The sequence below is a fragment of the Syngnathoides biaculeatus genome, chromosome 7, assembly GCF_019802595.1.
Source record: "Syngnathoides biaculeatus isolate LvHL_M chromosome 7, ASM1980259v1, whole genome shotgun sequence".
NCBI lineage: Eukaryota > Metazoa > Chordata > Actinopteri > Syngnathiformes > Syngnathidae > Syngnathoides > Syngnathoides biaculeatus.
This window is the reverse complement of record NC_084646.1, coordinates 14,319,982-14,345,323: the sequence shown is the minus strand read 5'-3', so window position 1 is coordinate 14,345,323 and position 25,342 is coordinate 14,319,982. Positions and strand designations below refer to the sequence as shown.

At 44.1% G+C, this 25,342-nt stretch overlaps 2 protein-coding genes across 25 annotated transcripts in view; one reads left to right on the top strand and one right to left on the bottom strand.

The window, feature by feature from the left end:
- tle2b (TLE family member 2, transcriptional corepressor b) overlaps window positions 1-15,861 on the top strand; it is an 86,863-nt gene extending 71,002 nt beyond the window's left edge. For 8 of the 12 annotated variants that reach the window (XM_061824948.1, XM_061824947.1, XM_061824946.1 and 5 more), the window contains 12 exons: window positions 182-322; window positions 2,486-2,539; window positions 4,960-5,127; window positions 5,293-5,443; window positions 6,118-6,287; window positions 6,686-6,759; window positions 7,748-7,997; window positions 8,652-8,902; window positions 9,294-9,441; window positions 10,445-10,595; window positions 11,243-11,319; window positions 12,333-15,861. In XM_061824948.1, the coding sequence (XP_061680932.1) occupies window positions 182-322; window positions 2,486-2,539; window positions 4,960-5,127; window positions 5,293-5,443; window positions 6,118-6,287; window positions 6,686-6,759; window positions 7,748-7,997; window positions 8,652-8,902; window positions 9,294-9,441; window positions 10,445-10,595; window positions 11,243-11,319; window positions 12,333-12,440 (1,743 nt within the window). In that variant the 3' untranslated portion in view covers window positions 12,441-15,861. The remainder of the gene's footprint in view (window positions 1-181; window positions 323-2,485; window positions 2,540-4,959; window positions 5,128-5,292; window positions 5,444-6,117; window positions 6,288-6,685; window positions 6,760-7,747; window positions 7,998-8,651; window positions 8,903-9,293; window positions 9,442-10,444; window positions 10,596-11,242; window positions 11,320-12,332) is intronic. The other 4 variants (XM_061824951.1, XM_061824950.1, XM_061824940.1 and 1 more) reach the window with 1 other exon arrangement.
- A 998-nt stretch (window positions 15,862-16,859) lies between these two features.
- Window positions 16,860-25,342, bottom strand: part of tle2a (TLE family member 2, transcriptional corepressor a) — a 68,671-nt gene continuing 60,188 nt past the window's right edge. For 10 of the 13 annotated variants that reach the window (XM_061825250.1, XM_061825243.1, XM_061825248.1 and 7 more), the window contains 11 exons: window positions 24,738-24,782; window positions 24,386-24,547; window positions 23,736-23,862; window positions 22,709-22,914; window positions 21,447-21,526; window positions 21,120-21,369; window positions 19,927-20,177; window positions 19,709-19,856; window positions 19,476-19,626; window positions 17,586-17,662; window positions 16,860-17,503 (listed from right to left, as the gene is read on the bottom strand). In XM_061825250.1, coding sequence (XP_061681234.1) covers window positions 17,396-17,503; window positions 17,586-17,662; window positions 19,476-19,626; window positions 19,709-19,856; window positions 19,927-20,177; window positions 21,120-21,369; window positions 21,447-21,526; window positions 22,709-22,914; window positions 23,736-23,862; window positions 24,386-24,547; window positions 24,738-24,782 — 1,605 coding nt within the window. In that variant the 3' untranslated portion in view covers window positions 16,860-17,395. The remainder of the gene's footprint in view (window positions 17,504-17,585; window positions 17,663-19,475; window positions 19,627-19,708; window positions 19,857-19,926; window positions 20,178-21,119; window positions 21,370-21,446; window positions 21,527-22,708; window positions 22,915-23,735; window positions 23,863-24,385; window positions 24,548-24,737; window positions 24,783-25,342) is intronic. The other 3 variants (XM_061825241.1, XM_061825251.1, XM_061825254.1) reach the window with 1 other exon arrangement.

The window sequence follows — 25,342 nt, the reverse complement described above, 5'->3', positions numbered from 1 at the left end:
GCACTCCCCAAATGGATTCCACTTCAATGAGTCCAGATGTAAATCAAGGATTCTAAACAGATGGGCCATGACGAACACTGCCCTCTCACCATCCCGACATCCCCGACATGCGTGCTGGTGACGAGGGCCCGTTGAACGCTGCTTTGCACCTTACATTTCCCGTTGTTTTCTCTCACTTCAGAGTAAGTCGGCGTCGTCGACTGACAGTCAGCCGCCGGATGAGCGTCAGGGCCCATCGGGCGTCTACGCCTCTTCGCAGGGAGGAACGGAGGCGAAGAGGAGGCGCTGCGACGAAAAAGAGCCCCTCGCGCCGCACTCCTACGTACGTGCCCGTGTTCCCGCTTGGATTACAGGAACAAACTTGTTACCTTGTTAGCATTGGTAATTCTAACATGAATAATGATGACCTCATCTCAATTTACGCAACAAAAAAGCGCTATGAATTGTTCTGTCTGTTACTATAAAGCATTCACACATGAGCAAAGATACCATATTTTCTGCACTGTAAGGTGCACCCAAAAAGCCTTTAATTTTCTCAAAAGCTGATGGTGCGCCTTATAATCCGGTGCGCTTTATATCTGGAGCAATATTGAGCCTTTAGTGCAGCACCATCTAATGGATGCATAACGTAACCCCAGCCTCCACTGTAACATCTATTCTATGTGCCTTATAATGCGGTGCGCCTTATATTGTATATGAAAAACGTTTTGAAATAGGCCATTCATTGAAGGTGCGCCTTATAGTGCGGAAAATACGGTACATTTGTAGTAAATGAATAATACAGTTTGACAACTTAAGTGAAAATGGACACTTTCACAACAAAAGAAGCTACAGAAGTACAACGAGCCCCACGTATTTGCAAATTCACCTTTTTGGAACTATTGCCTGTTATTTGTTGAAAATCTCTGTTTTTTAGTAAACGTTTTTGAGTAAATTACTTTTTATCTTGTAGAATCTTGGTGTTTGGTTTAATTAAATGAAAGTATTTAATAGCTAGTTTCTGCTTTTTTTCCCTCTCCAATATTGCTAAAAAATGGCCTATGTTGTCTACTTTACCATTTTCCTGCTTTCCATAATATTTATTACTATGTGTAAATACCTTAACAAATATTTAATTACTCATTTGCGTAAGAGCTACTTGGCATATTTGCCAGTCAGTTTGTGGTAGTGTGTCATTTAGGCTAGTACGCTAGCTAATGATGTTAGACTTAGATGGTTTGGACATGTTCAGAGACGAGAGAGTGAGTATATTGGTGGAAAGGTGCTGAGGATGGCGCTGCCGGGCAAAAGAGCGATAGGAAGACCAAAGAAAAGGCTGTTGGATGCTGTGAGGGAGGACATGAGGACAGTGGGTGTTAGAGAGGAGAATCCATGACATAGGCTTAGATGGAAAAAGATGACATGCTATGGCGAACCCTAATGGGACAAGCTGAAAGAAAAAGAAGTTGAACAATTTAACTACAAAATGCAAAGATTTATGTAACATGGCTACATGACTGTATACATGCTTGATACATGGAGATCCTCTCTGTTTTAAGTGCTGTGGCGCCATTTATTGGCTGGATTTTTGCAAATTATGTGTCACACATGTCCAGGTGCGGCATTTCTCATGAATGTTTACCCCTCGTGGAGGTGGTGCCGTTGAGGTCGGGGGCCAATTAGAGTCATGTTATGGTTGGATGAACGATGAGTTGCCAATAATGATAGCCGAAATGAATGTGATGGCTGTGTGTGTACGTGTGTTTGCAGTGTGCAGGGCCAATTGACACTTGTAGTGTGTGTGTGTGTGTGTGCGGAACGGCGTCCAGCTTGAAATCACGGCCATGGCGATGGTCCCAGTGCATCTAGTTTGATTCCTCATTTTTTTGTCAAGACACATTTGATCTCTCATTTCTCTCCTGTGTACTTGCACTCCTTCCATCACTTCTCGTTTTTGAAAACATTTTTCGTCCTCATTTGTCATTCCCCGTTCACTCTGTTTTCCTGTTTCAATTTGAGGACTCCAGAAATCGCCCGTGCATTAATTAGCTGCCGATGTCACTTGTCACTGATGTCAATGGGGAGTATCACGCCCTGATGGTATCAAAGCTCGGTTGCCATGGTGACTAAATGCCATCATTCTCGCCGAAGAAAGTAGGGATGGATATGGAGAGGGAGAGAGAGAGTGGAAGATGTCTCTTGGAAAGTAGTCAAAAAATGCGGGAGTGATGGAGAAAGAGCAACTGTGTGTGTGGGTGGGTGCGCAGAGGCAATCAATATTGTGTGCTTGTGTGACAGCAGATGTTTGTTGCGTACTGTTGCCGTTGTCGAAAGCTGACAAAGGAGGGAAGCGAAGTATGGCCAGCGATATTGACTGATCACTGTGTGTGCTCGTTTCTGTCTTTGCGAAGAAAGCTTTCTACGCACACCCAAGTCTCTCTTGTGTCTGTGGGGAAAAGTAATAGAAATTATTATGTGTTGTTTGTTTCTTTTTCCTCACTTGCAGGACAGTGATGGAGACAAAAGTGAGGACAATCTGGTCGTGGACGTATCCAATGAGGTTGGTTTTCTGTCTCAGTGTTTATCAATTTGACTGTGTCAAGGTGCACATTTTACATTTAGGTTGTCCAATTGAAGCCGTTTCACTTTTAAACTCCTTATAAAGACGCACTACACATGCTCAGAATGAAACATTTCATGTTTTTTTTAGCAGGAATTTGCCCTATGGACGTTATTTTCAGAGGTGTTTGTACATCCGTCCATTTTTTTTCCCCACTTATCCTCACGAGGGTCACGGGGAGTGCTGGAGCCTATCCCAGCCGTCAAAGGGCAGGGTACACCCTGAACTGGTTGCCAGCCAATCGCAGGGCACATCGAGACAGAGAACAGCCGCACTCAAAATCACACCTAGGGGCAATTTAGTGTCCAATGAATGTTGCATGTTTTTGGGATGTGGAAGTAAAACCGGAGTTCCCGGAGAAAACTCACGCAGGCACGGGGAGAACATGCAAACTCCACACAGCTGGATCTGGGATTGAACCCGGGACCTATGAACTGTGAGGCCAACGCTTTCCATCGTGCCACCTATTTAAAACATGGCACGCCTATCCCGTATTTGCCATTGTAATTGGAAAAGTGGCCACTTCATCTAACCATGCACATCCTTCACTTGATCCTCTGCAGATCCCTTCACACGCATGTTTGGTGGCATTTTGCCCGTACGATGGCGCAATTTCCAGACAGGATGGGCATATGACTGTGTCATAGGCCGCATTGCATGAATAACACGTGGGAATAAACCAGTTGAATCAGTCCTCTGTCATCAACAATCTTTGTTTGCCAATCACTCACACTGATATAATCAAGCCAATCATTGATTGCTCGTCTTCCCGTTCCACCGCCTTTTTTCTTCAAACCTTCAGAAGTCTCAATGTGAACATTTCAATTGGCCGTCACCGGTCAAGCCATCTATACATATTTTGGAATTGCATGACAAATAAGCCTGCTTAGGGCGAAATGGAATTCTCGAGTGCAGTCATATGATTTTTTTTTTCCCCATACACTACTAGAATACATTTCTGAAAGTGCTAGTTAATTGCATCATTAATTCATATGGCACAAATTGTAGGGATTGTTGCATGAAATTAAAAGCGATAGATCTCCACATGGCGTCGCCACATTGATTGTCCAGAAAATGAGCATTTATTCGATTTTCATTTAGCCCTCTAAATACATTCCCTTCATCCATTCTTTTTTTTTTGGGGGGGGGGAAGGGGGGGAGTCACCTTCATCGCTGTTGCTTCCTTTGAACTCCTCGCTCTTTATAATCCACCTTATCCTCCGATCCGCTTCTTCTTATTACGGTTGCCTTCACACAACTAATCTTTTAAAATGCATCCAGCAAGCAGTGAGCAAAATGTTGTGTTTTTTTTTTTTAAAGTCTAAAACTTTCATTTGAATCAGTAAAACACAAAGAGCTCCCTTGTTGGCAACCAACACCAAAGCAGAAAATTGCGTCTAATAACTGGGAGAGGGAGGGGTCGGGGCTTCTCTGTGTATACAATAATTGCTGACCCGTTAAGAAGCGCCAAGTCCAGCGCAAGGCGGTCTAGAGAAGGCAGAGGGATTTTTGGTTAACATCATCTTCTTCTGTTCTCGAAGCGATGATGAGACGAGCTGTTGTAAACTGCTGAGTCGCGATAATCACTATAGGTGCTGAGTCGCCAGAAATTCTGCTGCGGTCACTGTGGTGCTAACATGTTTTATATGTGAGGCACATGGAAGCCACTTGTACAACCTTATATAAATGATGAATTGACTGCCCGAGTTCTATTCATTGTTCCATTTTGTCTGGCTTGAATTAATATCGACCAATTTGGCTGAGAATATTCACATAAAAAAAATACTGTCACAACGCGGTCCAGTTCATCTGCTGTGGTTGCAGTCTGCCATGTTGGTCTGTGCAGCACCTCTGTACCATCGGATGCCTTGTTCGACAGTGATTATCGTCTTGGGCCGGGGGAGGGGGAGCCGTGATCCATGTGAGTTGTGCAGTAACTACCTGTACAACAAGCTATCAAAAATGGCAGCAGTCATAAACAATGGACGTAAACGCGGTGTGGCAGAATAGCAGAACCTTGTCAGAATCGAGTAGCTTGTTATTCTTTTGATTGAAATTTTGGATTTGTTCTTTCATTTGGATTTGCGATTAATTTCAGTCGTCACAGACTGGTTAGTAGACAGTAACACTGAAATGTAAAGAATTTGTGCATCATGATAACGCAATGGCCATTGTGCTCTTCATTCTTCATCTTTGGGCATAATAAATCTTGATTTGATGATAAAACAGAAAAAGAGTGTGTTATGATCCTTTGTATTCAAATCTAAGTTGCTTAATGGTTTTGTATCCCCACAGCGTTGACGTCCGCTTTGTTAGCGCAGGCTTGTGTCAATAACTGTTTGCATTCTCTTCTAATGCAGGACCCCAACTCCCCTGTTGGCAGTCCACCTCATTCTCCACGTGGGAACGGTTTGGACCGGGCTCCTGCCTTAAGAAAAGAGCTTCCAGGCTCCTCGGGCCCTGTAGAGACCCCTTCCACCCCGAACCCATGTAGCCCCGCTCCAGGCAAATCCAAGGATCCCTCACAGGCAAGGCGCTGCATCTTCGCAGTAACACATCCTTACCTTTCCACTTAAAATACACTCAATCTATACAATTTCTCCACATTTGCGTTCTTCACTAAATTCAAAAGACATCCTACTACAAGTGACACCCCCAAATTGCTATTCCTATTTACTGTTTGTTTGACACAGATGGATAAGTCCCAGTCGCCCTTGTCCAAGTCCAGCACCCCGTCGCCATCCCACCGCGAGGCCCTCACGCCGGGAGCTCCCGGAGCACCCGGTCCCAGCACTTCCTGCCTTCGCCTGGTCAGCAAAGCGGCGTCTGCGGCTGACCCCCTAGGTGGGACCCCAGTTGCATTACAACTTGGACTGTATTTTCAAATTATTATTCCAAGTGCGCTCAATTAAAAAAAGGAGAATTCCAGAGTTAAAAAAAAGGCCCATGAAAATATTAAAAATGAATACAGTATTTGCAACTTTTTTTTTCTTTCAATGGAACCCATTCTCAGTTATTCACTGGAAAACTCACCTATTGGCGATATATTTCAGCTCATTTGCTAACACCTTAATGGTGCTTCTAATGTTGCCAAATCTCTGGTCAATAGGAAAATATTAATTGCTGTCAAGGAAATATGTAATTTATCAATATTTCAGGGAGGAGCTGAGTTTAGTCTGGGTTGCGAGCGGAAGTTCAAAAGAATCTTCGCTGCATAATTTTGCTCCGCCGCTGTTAAAAAGTTCAAGATAACAAACGACGGAGGTCTCATTATTGCTTGACAAATTATTTTTACGTCAAATGTAAGATTAGTTTGAAATGATGTGAAGTGTTTGGGATCATGTTTTGTAATATATAAAACATGGATAATTATACCATATATCTATATATTTTTTAGACGGGGGGCATCAATTACTTATCTAGTACTTTATTTCAAAAGAGTGCTTGTGTGTCATGTGTCGATGTCTTCCCTTTTTTTTTTTTTTGGTCTGCTCTCCTTCTCCTCTTGACTTTCCCAGCACTCCGCAGCCCCATGTCTGTGCCCCCCGGTTCATACCCGGCTCATTTTGGCGTGGTGTCCCACGCAGGACTCAACGGGGAGCTGGCCAGTCCCGGAGGCTTTGGCGGGCCTCTCACACTCTCGCCCCAAATCAGCGCAGCGGCCAGCGCCTACGCCCGAAGCCCCATGGTGAGCGCCGTCATTTGTCTCTGTTCACGTTTGAGTCATAGCACGGAGTCCGTTGTGACCCACTCAAAAGATAAATATACCGTAATTCCCGGCCTATAAGTCGTGACTTTTTTCACACGTTTTCAACCCTGCGATTTTATGGCTAATTTGTGCATTTTTTCTGGAGGTTATATTCAGGTGGAATATATGTGCCGAGGAAGTGACTTTTGCGCTAGCATGTTACTGTCGTCTCTCAGTGATTTTTACTGGTATGGTTTGTTTTTTTTAACCGGGTGCGCTCTGTAGGCCGGTAATTATGGTAGATATCAATATAGTGTGTAGTGCTCTCTGACTCACGAGGTATCCACTTATGTCAATCTAATTCCCTTTTTTTTTTCTTTTATCCTGATATGCAAAAGGTTGCTTATGACTCCCGGTCTCACTTGAGAGCTCCACTGTCGTCCTCTCTGCCTGGCTCATCTGGCGGCAAGCCGTGAGTTAATTTTTTTTTTTTTTTTTTTATTGTTTTGCTCAACCCTACACAATCATTAAGCGTTGACTCCAAAATGTATCTTTCGAATACTCTAAATACTTTATGGCAAACAGTGTAGAGGTTGACTCAAGATAACAATGACGTGACAGCCAACCACAGAACATTACTTCCCTCGTGCTTAATGATGATACGAAATGCAAACTGCCATAGATTGTCTAACGAACTGTACTGCTAGTTGCTGTGCTTTATGCATTTAAGCAACAGAAGACAAATGGTGAAGGACAATATAGACTAACAAATTTTAACGGCGTATTTTATTGATCTGCTGTGAAAAATAACTTCATTTATTAATGTAATGAGTCACTTAAAGTAGTTGTAAAAGTCTTTGTCTGTGTCTTCGTGACTGTATTATACACACCAAAAGGAGCAGTACAAAGTTTACTGAAGAGAAGCAAAAAATGTTGCACATATTAATCCTAGTTTTTATATATGACAGGACTATAATTTTTTCAATACAAAAAATAATACAATGATTTGTTGGACAGATGAGCGCCATTTGCATACATTTCAATGGAGCGCATAGTCACAAAACAAAATGTACTTGGAAGTGAAGGGACCACTGCATAATACATGACATGCATACGCGCTTCCTACTTACTTGAGAGGAATCAACTTGAAAGGCAGCCATGGTATTTCCCAACAAATCTCTTTTTGATTTTTTTTCTAATTCTGCGGTTGCAATTTAAGTCACTTGCTCCAGACAAGCACCTGCTTCAGTATTGATCCTCCATTAGCGCTCTCACATGGACTCCACACTGTGACGCATTGTGGTCTTTAGTCTGGCCCGCTCGCTGATGTGTGTGTGTACCGGTGCAAGAAACCGCAGGCGCTCCAATTTCATATTTCTGGATTCATTTTGCTGCAAATACTGCTTCTATTACAGTATTTCATAGTCGATCGACGCCTCCTGCCTGTTTGTCACATACAGGGCTTACTCGTTCCACGTGAGCGCCGACGGGCAGATGCAGCCTGTGCCCTTCCCCCCCGACGCCCTGCTGGGCCCGGGCATCCCTCGCCACGCCCGGCAGATCCACAGCCTGAGCCACGGCGAGGTGGTGTGCGCCGTCACCATCAGCACGTCCACGCGTCACGTCTACACGGGGGGCAAAGGCTGCGTCAAGGTCTGGGACATCAGCCAGCCGGGCAGCAAGAGTCCCATGGCGCAGCTCGACTGTCTGGTCAGTTCTTTTGAACCCCTTTACAACTCTGGATCAGGGTCGTGAAATAGTGAAATAATAGACACACGCGTAGAAATATAAAATCATAAGGAATCAAATATTTGCCTCCCTTTCAAACTTAAAAAAAATTCAAATTTCTATAGCATGTATGACAGCTTAAATATTATTATAATTGGTGGTGGCATGGTGGAGCAACCGGTGAGAGTGTTGCCCTGACAGGTCTGAGTACCCGGATTCGATCCCAGACCTGCCTGTGTGGAGTTTGCATGTTCTCCCCATGCCTGTGTGGGTTTCATCCCACATCCCAAAAATATGCAACAATACAATTGCCCCTAGGTGTGACCGTGAATTGGCAGTTGGGATAGGTTCGAGCACTCCCCGTGACCCTCGTGAGGATAAGTAGCAAAGAAAATGGATGGATGATTACAGATTTCTTAAGCAAAGCAAATGAATTTGTATTGCAGATTTCATACACAAGGTAACTCAATGTGCTTTACATGATTATAAGCATTTAAAAGCAAATAAATAAAACATTTAAAATGGGGATTTTGGAGAGTCCAGTCAGAAGACCATTAAAATAGTCAAGTCTACTTTAGATAGAAGCATGGATAAGCTTCTTCTGGTTTAGATAGTTTTGTCCTTCTCTGTTCCCAGCAGAACCGCGACAACTACATCCGCTCCTGTAAGATCCTACCCGACGGGCGCACGCTGATCGTTGGCGGCGAGGCCAGCACGCTGTCCATCTGGGACCTGGCCACCCCCACCCCTCGCATCAAAGCCGAGCTGACGTCGTCCGCGCCCGCCTGCTACGCCCTGGCCATCTCGCCCGACAACAAGGTGTGCTTCTCCTGCTGCAGCGACGGAAACATCGTCGTCTGGGACCTGCACAACCAGACGCTCGTCAGGTAACAAGTTCAAAGGTCGAGCAGCCATCGCTATGCTGAGGACGGGGTAAAAATAGAAATGTTTTTATTTGTCAAAGCAATACAGTTTCTGAAACTTCTCCTGTACTTACTGCTCTGTAGTATATGTTTAAATTTAATGTATGTTTGCTCGTAATTACATGAACTTATGGATAAGTTTCCAGTGACGTCACCACCACCCTTAAACCAATCAGAAAAATTAACGATAGAAAAAAATTTCACGCTTCACCTATCACCTGTGTTCTTTGACCTCCATGACACACGAGCTGGCGTAATTGGAAACCTATCCATTGCCAATGCATACCCTTTCTCTATTTAAAATACAATAAAACTCTAATCTATAATAAAATGAGTTTGTCGATCATTGCCTCAGACAGTTCCAGGGCCACACGGACGGCGCAAGCTGCATCGACATCTCCAACGACGGCACCAAGCTGTGGACGGGAGGCCTGGACAACACGGTCCGCTGCTGGGACCTGAGGGAGGGACGGCAGCTGCAGCAGCACGACTTCACCTCGCAGGTGGGTTCATTACGTGTATCGCTTATTTACCGAGTTAAATAATTGCTTCATTGATTTATTGGACATCAGAGAGTAAAAAAGTACTGGGAAAGTCCAAAATCGGTCTTACAAAATTTGGAAAATACTAGGTAATTCCCGGCCTACACAACGCACCTGGTTATTAGCCTCACCCAGTACATTTGTAAAGGAAATATCATTTGGTACATACATATGCCTCAGCCTTGTAAAAGCCGAAAGTGCCCACATTGAAACATGAGATATTTACAAAGACTGCACACAGAGAGTTTAATGCTAGCGCCGCCGCACTAACAGGGCCGGTTAAAGAAAAGAAAAACATACCGGTAAAAATCACTGAGACACGGCAGTAACATGCTAGCGCAGCACTAACAGGGCTGGACCGGTAAAAGTCACTTCCTCAGCGCATATATTCCACCAGTGTCACGCTTACCTTTTCCGCTCGAGTGTCCACTGGAGGCCGTGAGAAAAAATGCACAAATTAAGTGCATCACCGCATAAACCGCAGGGTTGAAAGCATGTGGAAAAAAGTCGCGGCTTATAGGCCGGAAATGACGGTACAATTATTATTACAATAAACAATAAATGCGTTTTATTTTTCCTTCATCCACAAATAAACTGCCCAGGGATGAAATATGTCCCTTGAGCACAAAGTTGTAACAGTAGTAGTACAGCATGAACATGCATGCCCCAGCCAAACAGCGCTCACACGGTGCGTGAAAGAATATCAGCCAAAGGAGCAAAAAGTGTGCAGATATGACAACAAAAGGGTGAAATTGGAGAAGCTGTCGGGAAATGAGGGATGAGGGCGGGAAGAAGATAAGATTGATGAAAGGACGCCAACATGACAAGAAGAGAACAAAGCAGGAAGGACAGAAATGTGAGATTATGGAAAGATGAAAAAATAGATAAATAAAAAGATGACAAGAGCATTCAACATGATGGATGCACAAGTCAAAGGCCGACGTGCGTTGTTGTGCTCGGGCAGATCTTCTCGCTGGGTTACTGTCCGACGGGCGAGTGGCTGGCGGTGGGCATGGAGAGCAGCAACGTGGAAGTCCTGCACGTGTCCAAGCCCGACAAGTACCAGCTGCACCTTCACGAGAGCTGCGTGCTCTCGCTCAAGTTCGCCTACTGCGGTGAGAACGTGCTTCATTTCCACTCGGGGGGGTTTACTCCTTCATAGTGTGCAACTCCACTGAAAATACCATTTGGAAACCTTAATTCGAAACTCTTCTTTGACACCCTGACCCTAGTTTGAAGCCCTAATTTGAAACACAACCTCTCATACAAAACCCATTTTGAAAACCTAACCCTAGTTTGACACCTTATTTGAAACCCTAATACACTAACTCATTTGAAATCTTACCCTGAGTTTGAGAGCCAAATTTGAAACCCTAAGAATAGTTGAAAACCCTTTTTGGAAACCCTAACAGTAGGTTAAAACCCTTCCCCTAATTTGAAATCCTTGTTTGATCCCCTTACTCTAGTTTGAACCCCCTTTTGAAAGCCCAACTTGTGTTTAAAACCCTACTAACCCCAGTTTGAAAGCTTTCCCAGATTTTAAACCCCATTTTGAAACCCAAACAAAAGACCTCAGCCATGTCTGAATCCCTAAACCAAAGCTCAGAACGCTAATTTGATACCTTACCTTACTTTGAACCCCTGTTGTCTTAAAATCCCTTGTTTCAAACTGCTGCCTAAGCTCGAAACCCGAGCCCCAATTTTTCAAAACTTGCCTGTGCTTCAAACCCAAACTTATTCTTATGTTTTATTTCAATTTCAGGCAAGTGGTTCGTGAGCACAGGCAAAGACAACCTGTTGAACGCGTGGAGGACGCCGTACGGTGCCAGTATCTTTCAGGTGACTTCTCTTTCGGATCTTCTTAGAACGCAGGATGAGGAGTGCACGCTTGTATGCAGCAAACGCTCTCCTGACTAACATGGCCGTCGTTAACGTACTAATGAAGAACCGCTTCCTTCCGGTCACCGCTTCCCGGCGGCTGCAGCGACCCTGTTTGCTCAAAATGGAATTGTGTGTAAAAACAGTCAAATGTGAACGTGTTCTTTGTGTGTGTCTATATTGCACTGCCCCCAAGTGGACAAGGCACGTACAGCAGAAGGAGCTGCACAATGTCCTATGAAGTGGAGCAAAAAGTGTCGCTTATTCATTAATTCTTCACATTCTACTTCACTATGTCATTACTGTATGATTTTTTTAATGAAGTGCAATATTAAAGAGTGCTGTTTTGGGGGATGAGGATAGATTCTGAGTGTATAGCTGAACAAATTAAATTTGCATTTCAAGGCAGCGTTGTACAATTTACCAGTATGTGTTTCTAACAAGAATGATTCAGAATTAGCTTACAACTTCAGAAAAGCCCAAAATTGACAAAAGTGAAGAAATTTGAATGTGACATAAAAAGAAACCGTCCAAAATGAAAATGACTTGCGACTAATATGAGTTTGACTTTTTCCTGACACGAACCAACTTTTCACCCCTCTGAGTAGTTCAGCTTTGTTGTTTGTGTCTCGGACGTCCTTCACATTTTTCACTTCAGGAGCTTTTTTTTTTCCCTGCCTCTCTTGCGTGTTGCAGCAAGAACTGCATTGATTTTGAAGGCAAGACGCAGAGGTCGCACCGTGCCGGAAGGTCGCGACCCGCTGCCGCTCGCCGCTGTGTTACGTAACACAAGTGCATCTAACAAGCCTCCACTGTGTGTGTGTGTGTGTGTGTCAGCCTATGATGACAGCGTATGTTTATCGTGTGATTGAATTGCAAATGCATCTTGTATAATTGAGTGATGAGTTATATTTGTCTCGATATCTCTCTCTCTCTTTCTCTTTTTGGTCCGGCTCACCCCCGTTTCGGTCCAGTCCAAGGAGTCGTCGTCCGTGCTGAGCTGCGACGTGTCCCCGGACGACAAGTACATCGTGACCGGCTCGGGGGACAAGAAGGCCACCGTGTACGAGGTGGTCTACTGAGTGACCGGACATTCTGGTTCCCCTGACAACCACTCGCGTATCCCATAATACTGTGGAAGCACCCTCCCCTCTCCTCTCCATCAGCGGCGGGCTGAAATAAGTCCGAGAAGTACACTACTCACAAGAAATGCCGTGTTGAGCTTCATTTCAGGCTGACCCTGAAACGCACTTACCGTAATTTCCGGCCTAGAGAGCCTACCTGGTTATAAGCCTCACCAAGTACATTTAGAAAGGAAATACCATTTGGTACAGACATAAATCGCCCCTGTGTATAAGCCGCAAGCACCCACATTGAAACCCACATTGCAACACGAGATATTTACCAAGCAAGACGGTAAACAGAAAGCATTTTCAAAGTTTTAATACCTCAGCTTATGTTAACATAGCAACAACACGGGAGCAAGAACGGGGTTGGTTAAAAAAAAAAAAAAAAAAGCCGCGGCAGCTACACAGTAGCAACATGGTAGCACAGCACGAACAGGGCCAGTTAAAAAAAAAAAAAAAAACCTCACTGAGATGTGGTAGTAACACAGCCGCAGCTGCTAGCGCGGTGCTAGCCGCTAGCATGGCGCTAACTGCTAGCGCGGCGCTAACCGCTAGCGACACGCGTACACAAAAAGCAAAATATCTGTGTTAAGGCACACACCGTTGAGTTTGAGAGTGACACGCGGACAATTTGCGGGAACAAAAGGGGGATCTGGTTCTAACCGCTAACTTCCAGCACGGCGCTAACAAGGCCGGCAAAAGTCACTTCCTCGACACATATTCCACCTGTCTCACTCTTACCGTTTCCGCTCGAGTGCCCCCCCCCCCTTGCGGCCGTTAGAAAAAATGCACAAATTAGCCGCATCACCGCGTTAGCCACAGGGTTGAAAGCGTGTAGGCTGGAAATTACGGTAATTTGACCATCTCTAAACTTCTGAATGAATGTCCGACTGTTTTTCGTTTCAGTACTTTTTGCCCAGTTGGCTGTTTTCAAACAAGGAGCTGAACGTCAAATCAATGTCCTGGTTCGAGCTGAACTGTTTTTTTTAAAAAGATATCTTTGTGTTTTGACATCACAATACGAAGATGATGTCTTACAATGAATCGACAGTGCAACACCATCACAAGCGGGTGACGAATCTGCAAGAGAGACTGGAAAAGTCACAGAAAGGCTCACTGTCAAAACAGTCACAAGCAGCTGCTGTAGGCCACAAGTCACGCCCACACGCTCACACGCTGACTTAACTTGCCGGTGTGACGGTCTGAGCGCTCCCCCGTGTTCAAAAGTCTCCTTGTGATGAATGCGCATGCGAATACTAACAGGGGAACTCTGGGTACGTAGCAGACGCTTACTGGGAAATCCCCCGGTCTCATAGTTCCCCTTCTTCTACATAGACGGAGCTAACATATGTTATAACCTAACCTTAAAAAAAAAGTTGATAAAAAGATATACACATGTATGTACGTTCACTGTGTTCGTCTTTCCGAGACGTCCACAGCGAACATGAACGCTCTGCGACAAGTTGAAAAAGCATGGATGGGGATGTTTCAGACTGGCTGGAAGTTTACAAATTATACGTACATGCACATGAATCACAAGGAGACTTTTCAGCACCGGGCCAACTCGTTAGGCCACACCCCTTAAAGGCGCACGCCCAACACAAATACTGCAGGACGTACTGCAGTTGCCCTTTATAAAAACGGCGGAACAAATTAAAGCTGTTTCAGTTTATCGAAATTGATTCGAACCAACGTTCAACAGTTGTGATTACGGAAGTTACCAGAAGGCCAAATGAAGTCCGCTAATAAAGGTTCTTGTGCATTTTCATCCTGAAAGTTCAGCAGTTTTTTTTTTTGTCAGGAGTGTACACATGAGAGTGTATGCGTGTGTGCGCTTTCCACCGTGTATACACACACACACACACACACACGGGAGGAATATAAATGAAAAGGAGGAGTCTGTCTAATGAGTGCTGTTTCCTGATTAAGAGATCAGCAGAGGAAGGGAAGCCCCCCCCCGCACACACACAAGGGAGACTGTAATGAGGTGTACGCTGCCGTACGCTATGCCCACTGAGAAATGTCACGAGGCGGGGAAGCAGCCACGTCATCGAGGGTACATGACCCCCCCCCCCCCCACCCCACTTTCCCCCTTCTAGGGAAAGAAACAGCTAATTAAACAGCCTCCTTGCTTATTATACTATTATCTTATTTCCGTCTAATGAGGGGCCACTCTGTTCTCAGCCAACAGTGGGTCCCGCTCACGTGCCCCCCCCAACGCTCCCCTTCAAGTGTTACACAATGTGTCCTTTTTTTGCATTCATATCATTGATTATCAACAATTTTGTACTGTACTTGTTTCCAGGCGTTTGTCCATTTCTACATGCCTCTGTTCAAATGTGTTTAAGGTCGCCTGCAGCAGACGTTTTATTAAACAAGACTTTTTTTGTTTTATTATTATTATTATGATTTTCCCAGTCCCTCGTCGCTCGCAGCATCAAATCAACAAAGCCACTAGCTCGTTATTGTTTGCATTTTTTTTCCAGTGGGCTTTGTCGTCCTCGTTGCTTTTGTCGAGAACCTGCTAAGATTTGGAAGCAACTCCTCACAAACGTGGCCGCAATTGGGACAAAATGGAAGAAATAAAATCGGCAAAACTTTGTTTACAAAGGTAAATAGAGTGTCAATTTTATCTCCCATAGGGAAGAATAGAATGTGAAATAAACTGGCGACATTCTGAAACCATTTAAAGAGCCTGTAAAGTGAATTCTGAGATTTGATTCATTATGCGTATTACTGCAAACGAACAAAGACAGCAAACCAAATTGTTCCATTTAATAGTTTTTCACTCAGCCAGTATGTGGACAGCGGCTTTGCGCTTGCACGGCCATATTAGAGCGCCTCGTTGTCACTGGATAGAAAACTCCCACGATAACCTAGTGGGAACTATTCCTGCCACTGGTGCCGTCATAACAAAGATACTAATCAAAATGTTAACTTTTTGTACAACATGCTACTAAATTCTCATCGGACGACAGTAGCGATCACTTGGGAACGCAGGCTTGTTGCACTGATGTTCATTTTTAGTTTAGTTTTTTTTTTTTTTTTAAAGTATTTTGTAGTTTGTACTTCAGACACAGCAAATGAGTCGGACATGTGGACAGTGACGCTTTCGCCCGCCCGCCTGCCTTTCTGCCCGTCAGCCACAATGTGAATTCTCTCACAATCCACACGAAGCTGTTATGTCTGTACAGTAGATGTATGATGGCCATGCATTTGCTTTTTTTTTCTCCTCATGATATTTTACAAGCTGATGTACAGTTTGTTTTTCCTTGAAAAAAGCCGACAAGGCTTTTGTCTTCCCTCCCACGTGCTGTATAAACAATGATGCTAACACTACAATGTGCACAGAATAAACCTAACGTGTTAACCTTTACGTGCGTCGGTTCGTTTTCTGGGTTTTCGCTCTCCGTTGACGTTATACGACTTCTACACGACCGCCGTAGGGATGAGAATGACCAATTTGGAAAAACACTGAAAATGTCTGCCTTCGGCGGGGGGTGGGTGCTTTGGGCACAATTTTTTTTTTTTTTTTATAAAACACTTAAATGGTGACCTCTGGTTACGTCTAATATTATAAATACAGGGCAATCATATTTTGAAAACTTAAAATGAGTCCAAACAACCAAAATAATTCTGCATACATAAAAATGTAGAGTGAGTGATCTACGTGGCCAGTGCTACAGATAGGCCTAATCTTATTAACAGTTGTCAATTATATAATATTTGAAACATTTACATCTAACTTACCTCTGCGTTTCCCGATTTGGATATGCTCCTGGATATTTTTTGCTCCTCGGCTTCCATAATTGATCATATCCGAACACAGAGTGCGCAGCACTTTGCTGGGAACGTCCACGTTTTGTGCGTTCGCTTAGACGTGTTGGTACCGTTTTCGTTACACTTTTTTCAAGCCACGCCCACCTGAAACAGTTTTTTTACCCTGTGGTTTTTATCAATTTCCCTGGCACGATCTTCACCTTTTCGCGCAAAGACTTTCATCATACTGCCAAACGTGCAAACCGCTCAATAACATACTGTATGCGTACGTGTGTCTAGAACTATCCCGTAGTAAACAGAATGCTTCGCTATGAAATGTTAGAGTAAAAATCCAGATGAAATACCGCCAAATTGCTGCCGGAAATCAGAATGTTGTCGTTATTAGAAACACCAAATTTAATGCAAAAAAAGATACCAAGCAGGGCCGTTTTCCGCTATCACAGCTGTGACTAATTTCACGATGAGCGTTGCCCATAGATGCTTGATCACAGAAATCTGCAGAAAATTCTCATCCCTGATAACAGAAGCATTTGAGCAAAGACGCAAAATGGTCTAACGGCGCAAGCAATGAGTCGACTCAAGCGAAGTCCCACTTGCCTTTCCAGAACTTTATTTACATCCATATAGAAGCCAGCAAACGACAACGAACCTTGAACATGAAGCAGAAAGTGTCGCGTCTCTGGTAGAATCGGCAAGTCTTAAAACCAAAACCAAAGAAACACCAAACAAAACAGCAACATTTGACAACACGGGTTGTTGCGCCTTCCGGAAATGGTACAATCAGGTTTGCCGCCGTCGCCCGAACCCAAAAAATTAGGTACAGGCAGAGCAGAGCCAGGCTCGTTTGAAGCGGGCTGAACTTCCAAGCCGCCTCTTTGTGGTCCACAAAAAAAAAAAAAAGCTAAAAAAATATGTTATGTTGCTAATGTCCACTACAGAGGTTTTATTTTGTTAAGTAAAAAAACAAAAACAAAAGGAAACATCTTTGGAGGAACCCCGCACTCTCTCAGCTATCCTTCTCGAAGTATTAAAAAACAGTTTGGAGTCTTTCTTTCACAAACAAACAAAAAAAAAGTAGTCGAGTGTCTGTTTTCCGCTGTGTACAGTCGCGTGTGCGTTGATGACTCAGTTCAGTAGATGACTTCGTACACGGTGGCCTTCTTGTCCCCCGAGCCCGTCACGATGAACTGGTCGTCGGGGGAGATGTCGCAGCTCAGCACTGACGACGACTCCTTAGACTGAACCCACAGACACAGACCAAAGTTCACAATCAAGCAGTTGGACTTTTGTTCTGAGTCAAGGCGTCAAGCCAGTGCTTGCCTGGAATATGCTGGAGCCGTAAGGCGTCCGCCACGCGTTCAGCAGGTTGTCTTTGCCCGTGCTCACAAACCATTTACCTGCAGGGGGAGCACAACATTGCCACACTTCCAAATAGTGCACAAGATGAAGTTGCAATTAAGAATGATGAAAATAAAAATGAAAAAAAAGAATCAGATGCTACCATCATTCTACAAAACAATAACTGAGTTAACATTTCACGACCGCATCACTTCGTATTTTTTCGTCACTTGTAATTTTTTTGTGCGTTGGAAACTTACGTCCAAGCAGTGCTACTGGAAGCACCACATCGTTGCTTTTTGACCGGATGTTTTGAAGTAAATCCAGTTTTATTCTCTCTAGTTGATTCTCCCCACCGCACCCCCATTATATTTTCAAAACAATGACTTTTTTGGAAGGTTTTCTAGTCAGGATCAAGGTTTAAAGAATTTTAAACAAGGGTTAGGTGTTCAAATTAAAGTTTAAGAAGCAATTATAATTTCAAATAAAGGGTTCTGCTTTCCAATGAGGGTTTGAAATTAAGGCAATGAACATTGGCAAGGTTTTCAAACAAAGGTTCAAGGTCAAGTGTCATCCCCATAAACTTTTTAAAATAGATATTGTAATGACAAATACATATCACATTATTCACTTCAATGTCTATACACAAATATAAATATGAGTGGAGAGCGCGTCATCCATGCGCAAAGTTGCGGAAGTCTCATTCGACATTCAAATGGTAGCCATATTGGCTGCATCTTCTGTCCGTGATGTCACCCGGGACATTTGCAATTGTAAACACGCTTTGCCACCTACTGTGGGAGACGAACACGCCCCCTCTGACACGGAAGCTCTTTTCGAAGAAGAGAACACGTCACAAACGAGTGAAGTGACCGGGGCAATATTAGCCTATCGTTTCGAGCCATATTTAGAGGATATGCGGATCACGGCCAAACCACATGGGGCCCGATCCACCTCCGCGCCGGTGATAACCAACACTGCCCGCAATGACGACGAAGCTGCCTCTCTGTCCGATCCACCTCGCCACTGCGGCCCGGCGCATCGTCATGATCATGGCTTCGGCTGGGTGGCACATCGACACATTTAACACGCCCCACAAGTCATTAGTCACCCGCAACTATTTTTTTTTTTTTAGTCGCTGTATACACACCTATCTTTTATTTGGAACCCACGAAGCAATCCATTTTTCACGACGAACCGGGTCTTTTGGAAAAGTATGAAGAGCGGATCCATCCTCCCGAGTGTTTGAGGAATATCCAACAATACAACGAGTCGGCATTTTAGCTAACACGAAGGAACAAAGAGCTACCTTCCAGCAGGTAAAACTAGTATAAACATTTGAGACCGCTCGAGTCCGCTACTGCCCCGTACGTCACTTCCTGTTTCTTCTCAAAAACAAATCCCTCGAGAGGATTTTCATGCCGGGAGTTACAAAAAGCCATATACTGTACGTCAAAATCATGTTGTGTGGTGAAAAAAAATTGCTGGGTCCATACCGACTGACGTTTTTTATTCATAACATACTAAAAATCATGCATTGCATGACAGTGGACCTTTAAGTTTTTAAGTTTCAGTTTAGGGGGTCGAGCCTAGGTCAAGGTTTAAAAAAAAAAAAAAAAAAAAAAAAAGTGTTTTCATCATGGGTTTGAGTTACAAGTCTAGATCAGGGTTTGAAATGATTTCAAAGTAAATGAGGGTTTCAGGTCTTGGTTGTTAGGGTTTCAAATGAGGAGTTTAAGCAAAGGTTTCAAACCATTTACTTGAATTTCAAACGGTTCAAAGGGTTAGGTTTGCAAACTTGGGCTTGACGCCAGGGTTAGACGTCGTTTCGAGTCTTTCCCGTTGTCCATGATTAAGAAAGCACGTTCTCACCGCAGTAGGCGAACTTGAGCGAGAGCACGCAGCTCTCGTGAAGGTGCAGCTGGTACTTGTCGGGCTTGGACACGTGCAGGACTTCCACGTTGCTGCTCTCCATGCCCACCGCCAGCCACTCGCCCGTCGGACAGTAACCCAGCGAGAAGATCTGCCCATGGCAGAAGGGAAAACGTTGGCATTTTTAAACATTCGGATGGCGCCCTGTGAAATTCTGCTCGGCGTGTGCGCACCTGCGAGGTGAAGTCGTGCTGCTGCAGCTGCCGTCCCTCCCTCAGGTCCCAGCAGCGGACCGTGTTGTCCAGGCCTCCCGTCCACAGCTTGGTGCCGTCGTTGGAGATGTCGATGCAGCTTGCGCCGTCCGTGTGGCCCTGGAACTGTCTGAGGCCACCACCGACACAGAACGCATTCAATATGGAGGTGAAGGGGACTCGACCTTTGAACTTGTTACCTGACGAGCGTCTGGTTGTGCAGGTCCCAGACGACGATGTTTCCGTCGCTGCAGCAGGAGAAGCACACCTTGTTGTCGGGCGAGATGGCCAGGGCGTAGCAGGCGGGCGCGGACGACGTCAGCTCGGCTTTGATGCGAGGGGTGGGCGTGGCCAGGTCCCAGATGGACAGCGTGCTGGCCTCGCCGCCAACGATCAGCGTGCGCCCGTCCGACAGCAGCTTGCACGAGCGGATGTAGTTGTCGCGGTTCTGCTGGGAACAGAGAAGGACAAAACTATCTAAACCAGAAGAAGCTTATCCATGCTTCTATCTAAAGTAGACTTGACTATTTTAATGGTCTTCTGACTGGACTCTCCAAAATCCCCATTTTAAATGTTTTATTTATTTGCTTTTAAATGCTTATAATCATGTAAAGCACATTGTGTATGAAATCTGCGATATAAATTCATTTGCTTTGCTTAACAAAACTGACTGGAATTTCTGTAATCATCCATCCATCCATTTTCCTAGCCGCTTATCCTCACAAGGGTCGCAGGGGTGCTGTCAACTGGGACGCGAGAAGTAATATTTTAAGTGACATTCTTTTCATTATCAAGAGAAGTAAAACTTTTATTATTTTGAATTGACGGCGTTTATTTTATGCAGATCCATTTGGACAAGGTATAGACATTTTAACAGTATAGTACATATAACCATGGTTACTATTTTTATGTATTGAATTATTATAGAAATGAGGAAAGGATGGCAAAGGATGAGAAAGCTTTTATTTATCATTTTACTATTTACCTTAAAGGTACGTAAGAAAATCAAATTATAAAATGTAGTAGAATGTAGGGAAAGAATATGTACTTTATAATTTCCCGAAAAATTGTACTATAACTTTATTAAAAATGTAAGGCAATATTTTTTTTTTTTTAAAACATGCTTTCTTTCTCCAGAAGTTACATGGGGTGAAAAAAATATATAATTTACGATTTATAATACAGGTTTAATTCTACTAATTTATTTATTTATTATATATATATTTTTTTAAATACTAATTTTTACTTTACCGCATCTATGGATATTAAATATTTTTATTTCAAATTACATGACCAAAAAAAAAAAAGAATACAGGCTTATTGTGTACGATTTTGTACTTACATATTGACATACAGTAATTCTACTTGTAAAGATGAACTCCTGAACACTGACCAGACAGTCGAGCTGCGCCATGGGACTCTTGCTGCCCGGCTGGCTGATGTCCCAGACCTTGACGCAGCCTTTGCCCCCCGTGTAGACGTGACGCGTGGACGTGCTGATGGTGACGGCGCACACCACCTCGCCGTGGCTCAGGCTGTGGATCTGCCGGGCGTGGCGAGGGATGCCCGGGCCCAGCAGGGCGTCGGGGGGGAAGGGCACAGGCTGCATCTGCCCGTCGGCACTCACGTGGAACGAGTAAGCCCTGCGGGGTACCGGGGTTCTCTTTTAAGGCCCGGCCCCACTCGGATACTGGGAGGAGTCCGGCCGGACGAAACTTACGGTTTTCCAGAGGCGGCTGACTGCAGGCTGGCGGGCAAGCCGGGCACTCTCATGTGCGGGTGTGGAGACTCGTAGCCCACCTGTGGATCAAAACCCAAAGTGACGGGACAGAAAAAGACGAACAAGTGGGGCTTGCTGCTTCTGAATAATTCATGACCTTTTTTTCTATTTATGCTACGTATGTTGGCTAAACACCAATTGGCTCAGTGCCAAGCTGAAGCGACCTGAGTTGGAAATGCTAAAAATGTTTTGGAGTCATGGTGAGGCGTAATTATGGTTTTGAGCAGGGGCGGCCAAGCAGCCAGAGCTCAAGAGCCACATTTTTGACTGTGTTCCGGCAAAGAGCCACATCATACTAGTGGACATTGGCCAGATTTATTGTAAATGGCACACACCAACATGATAACAACAAAAATGGACTCCTACAGAGTACCAAGACCACAGGCCAGTAATAAAAAAAAAAAAAAAAAAAAAAAAATTGCGTGCTCTTTCTCACACAGAAACTACTCACATAATTGGAGCTCTGAGTGCAACTGTAATGTCTGATATTCTCAGTTCAACAGTGTGGCGGGAGAGTTAAATGTTTGACACAATTTCTTTAACATTTTTGTTTTCGGGCCACAAGGTTTCCGTGACATCACTGAGGCATTTTTTAAATAAATTACCCTTCAATGTATGTTTTTTTTGGTGCCACTCCAATGTTCCAAGTCACTTGATATGATACAAGCATTTGTCTCTGGATGCTTCAATAATTTTTTTTAACTCCATCTGCTTTTCTGTGCGATTTTTCTAAGTGACTAACTTGTGACTAGGAAGTCTAGTTTCTTTGGGAAATTCCAGGTCAATATTAGCGTGGAGTGAGCTCAAGTGAAGATTTGATGTCTGACAGAAAAGGCGCTCAACCACCCCCAACCCAAAAATAAACAATTCAGCCTTAATTCCCTCCTTCCTCATTAAGCAATAAAAAGTATTGCTTTTACTTTTTTCCATTTAGACAAATATAACACTGCACTTGTGGCATTCATAAGATATTGTAAACCTTTTTTTTCCCCTTTACACATAGACTTATTATTATGATGAGATGACAATTTACCCCCGAATAACTTGATTAATTTATTTCATAAGTGTGTACCAAACCGGTCGATCTTCCAATAATCAGTATTCAACAAGTAGCTCCGTTTTAAAAAGTTTGATGACCCCTGCATTCGACATTTGCTCGAACCCGACCTCTCCTCTGTAAAAAATTTACTACAGGTGCTCACCACTGGGGAGCGTCCGTATCCTGCCGCCGCCGCAGCAGCGGCCGCTGCCGCCGCCGCCGCACCATTCATCTGGGGGGAGACCAGGTGGAGGCCTGCGCCGTAGGCCGCCGCGCCGGGCAGGTCCCCGTTGACCCCGGGAGGAGGCAGACCGAAAGCCCCTGGGGGGTACGCGCCCTGCACGACCAAGGGGTTCCTCAGACCAAGAGCTGCAGAAAAGAGCTGCAGTTATTGCACATGATTAAATGATGATGCTCATTCTTAACACTCAGTGAGGAACTGAGCAGCACTGGAACACTACTGCCCCCTGCTGGACGCTGTGCATCCCTGCACGGACACGATAAAGTGCTGACAGGATAGGACAGCTGGAAAAATCCACGGACGTCATATGAGGCGGTCAATCAACTCGTTTTTTTCTGTCTTGACCATCAGATGAGTCGAGTTGGTGATGTGATGCATTCACACATCATGCAAAATAGGTCGGGAAAAACACGAATAATAAAATAAGAAAAAGTAGAGCTGCGGTAAAAGGAAAATAATTGTTAGCATATTGCAGATGCATAATTATTTTTTTGAACATTTTCACAAAGCCCTCTTGATTTGACCATTGTAGATTTTCATGACCTGCATGGCTGAGAATCAACAGAGACTTGCATTTTTTCCCATGAGATTTCAACAGTGCGTTAAAAATGACATTTTCTTTTTTTACCAATTTTGCCATTGAGTAAATTAAATCTGTAACTGAGGAAAAGGTAGGGAAGAGGGGAAGTTATGCATAATAGAAAAGAATATGTTTGAGCAATGAAAGGGTAGAAGTAACGATGGAAGAATAACAAAACTGAGCGAAGGAAGGCGAGATGAAAAGAAGTGGACGCCTTCTTCTGAGCACACCATCGTTATGGTCAATAAATACAACTCGAGTGCACAAAGTTTGAGATGCCTTTGACATCCAATACAAAGAATTGGAGGCCAAAGATGATCATTTCAAGCTACAAGGCTGGTGGGTGGGGGAAGTCGTCATGGCTTTTACCCAGCGGGTCGACACCAGGCTTGCCGGGGATGGGTCTGAACTGCGGCGGTCCACTGGGTCCAGGGGTATTGGACTCCTGGGACATTGGGGTTCCTGGCTTCATACCTGGAGTACTGGATTTCTCTCTCTGAAAATAAAGCAAAAGATTTTGATGTGAGTCCAGCTGTTGGTGGTGTACCCAGTCTCCAACCCAGACGAGTGAATCCTCAATTAGTTGCATGTAGAACATCAACAATGGCATGGCAGTGATGGCAGTGTGATGGTCTGGGGATGCTTTTCCAGTTCAGAAACTGGACAAGTCGCTGTGTCAAATACTGGACTTAAATCCAAGTGAGATGTTGTGTTGCCTTCTTAAATTGCACAATTTACATTTGATTTAAAATTTTGCCTCATAGGGTAGCACAATTGATAATTAGGTTCCAAACTAATGATTCAAAAAAAAAAAAAGGCTTGACATTGTAGGTTTGGGATTCCCACCCTCTTTTATAACTAAAATACGCATTTAAAAACTGCAGTTCAGAGCTACGTGGTTTGTCATTGTGAGATTAAAACCAGCGCATCTGTTTCATGAAACTTAGTATTTGCGTCAGCAACAAACCCCCACGACAGGTGAAGGTTTACGGGACAGATTCATCTAATTTGAACGATACCTGTGAAGACTCCTTGCCACGCGACGGTGACGTTGCGCTGCTGGAGGACGCCAGCGAGGTAGGGCTGGCCTGTGGAGGTCCTTCCTTGCGAGAGGGCGGCATCTTGTCCAGGCCGTTTTCCCTGGATGAGTAGGACTGCACGCTACGCGGGGACGATGGGTCCTGGTTTGTCGGATACCAGAGAGAGTAGACAATAGTGAAGAAACTACAGTACCGCATTGGAAAACGAAATAACGGTGTCATTCGAAGGTGGGAACATTTTTGTTGTGGTGTGGCTAGAGTCCCGCTTGAGACCTTCAAATAATAAAAAAAACTGTAAACTACCACTAACGATGATGACAAATGTGCAAACCTCGTCAACCACCAAGTTGTCATCGCTTTTGTCTGCATCGCTGCCCTGACAGAGGAATGAAAGAAGAATGAAGAAAGTGAGGTGGAATTCCTTCAATTAGAATTCTCTTAATATTTTACACAAAGGGCTATACACTTGCGCTCGCAAAAAAAAATAAATAAAAAAATTCTATACCAGGGGTGCCCAGACTTTTTTTTACCCCAAGATCTACTTTTCGAACATCCAGTCTCTCACGAGCTACCGACGACGGGGGGATGATGATGATGCTCCCAAACCGTTTTAAGGTTAATGGTATGTTGCCTCCAATATTTAAAATACAGAATTAGCTTTTTGTGCACTGTATTGTCTGTGCTTTCATCCTGGATCAAGGTGGAATTTCAAAATTATACACCATCTCATCCTGCACTTTCTACTTTGGCTTCCGACTCAACAAAAGAGAAAATCTCATCCAGTTTAACCACTATTTCTTCGATTATTCACATACTCTGACAGTCATTCCATCTTAAAACAACAGCATTTCTTTTTTAACTTTCTCCATTAATGTCGAAAAAAACATAAGCAGCATGTCTAGCTCGTCTTTGCTCTACGTTGCCCAGACTGTGTTG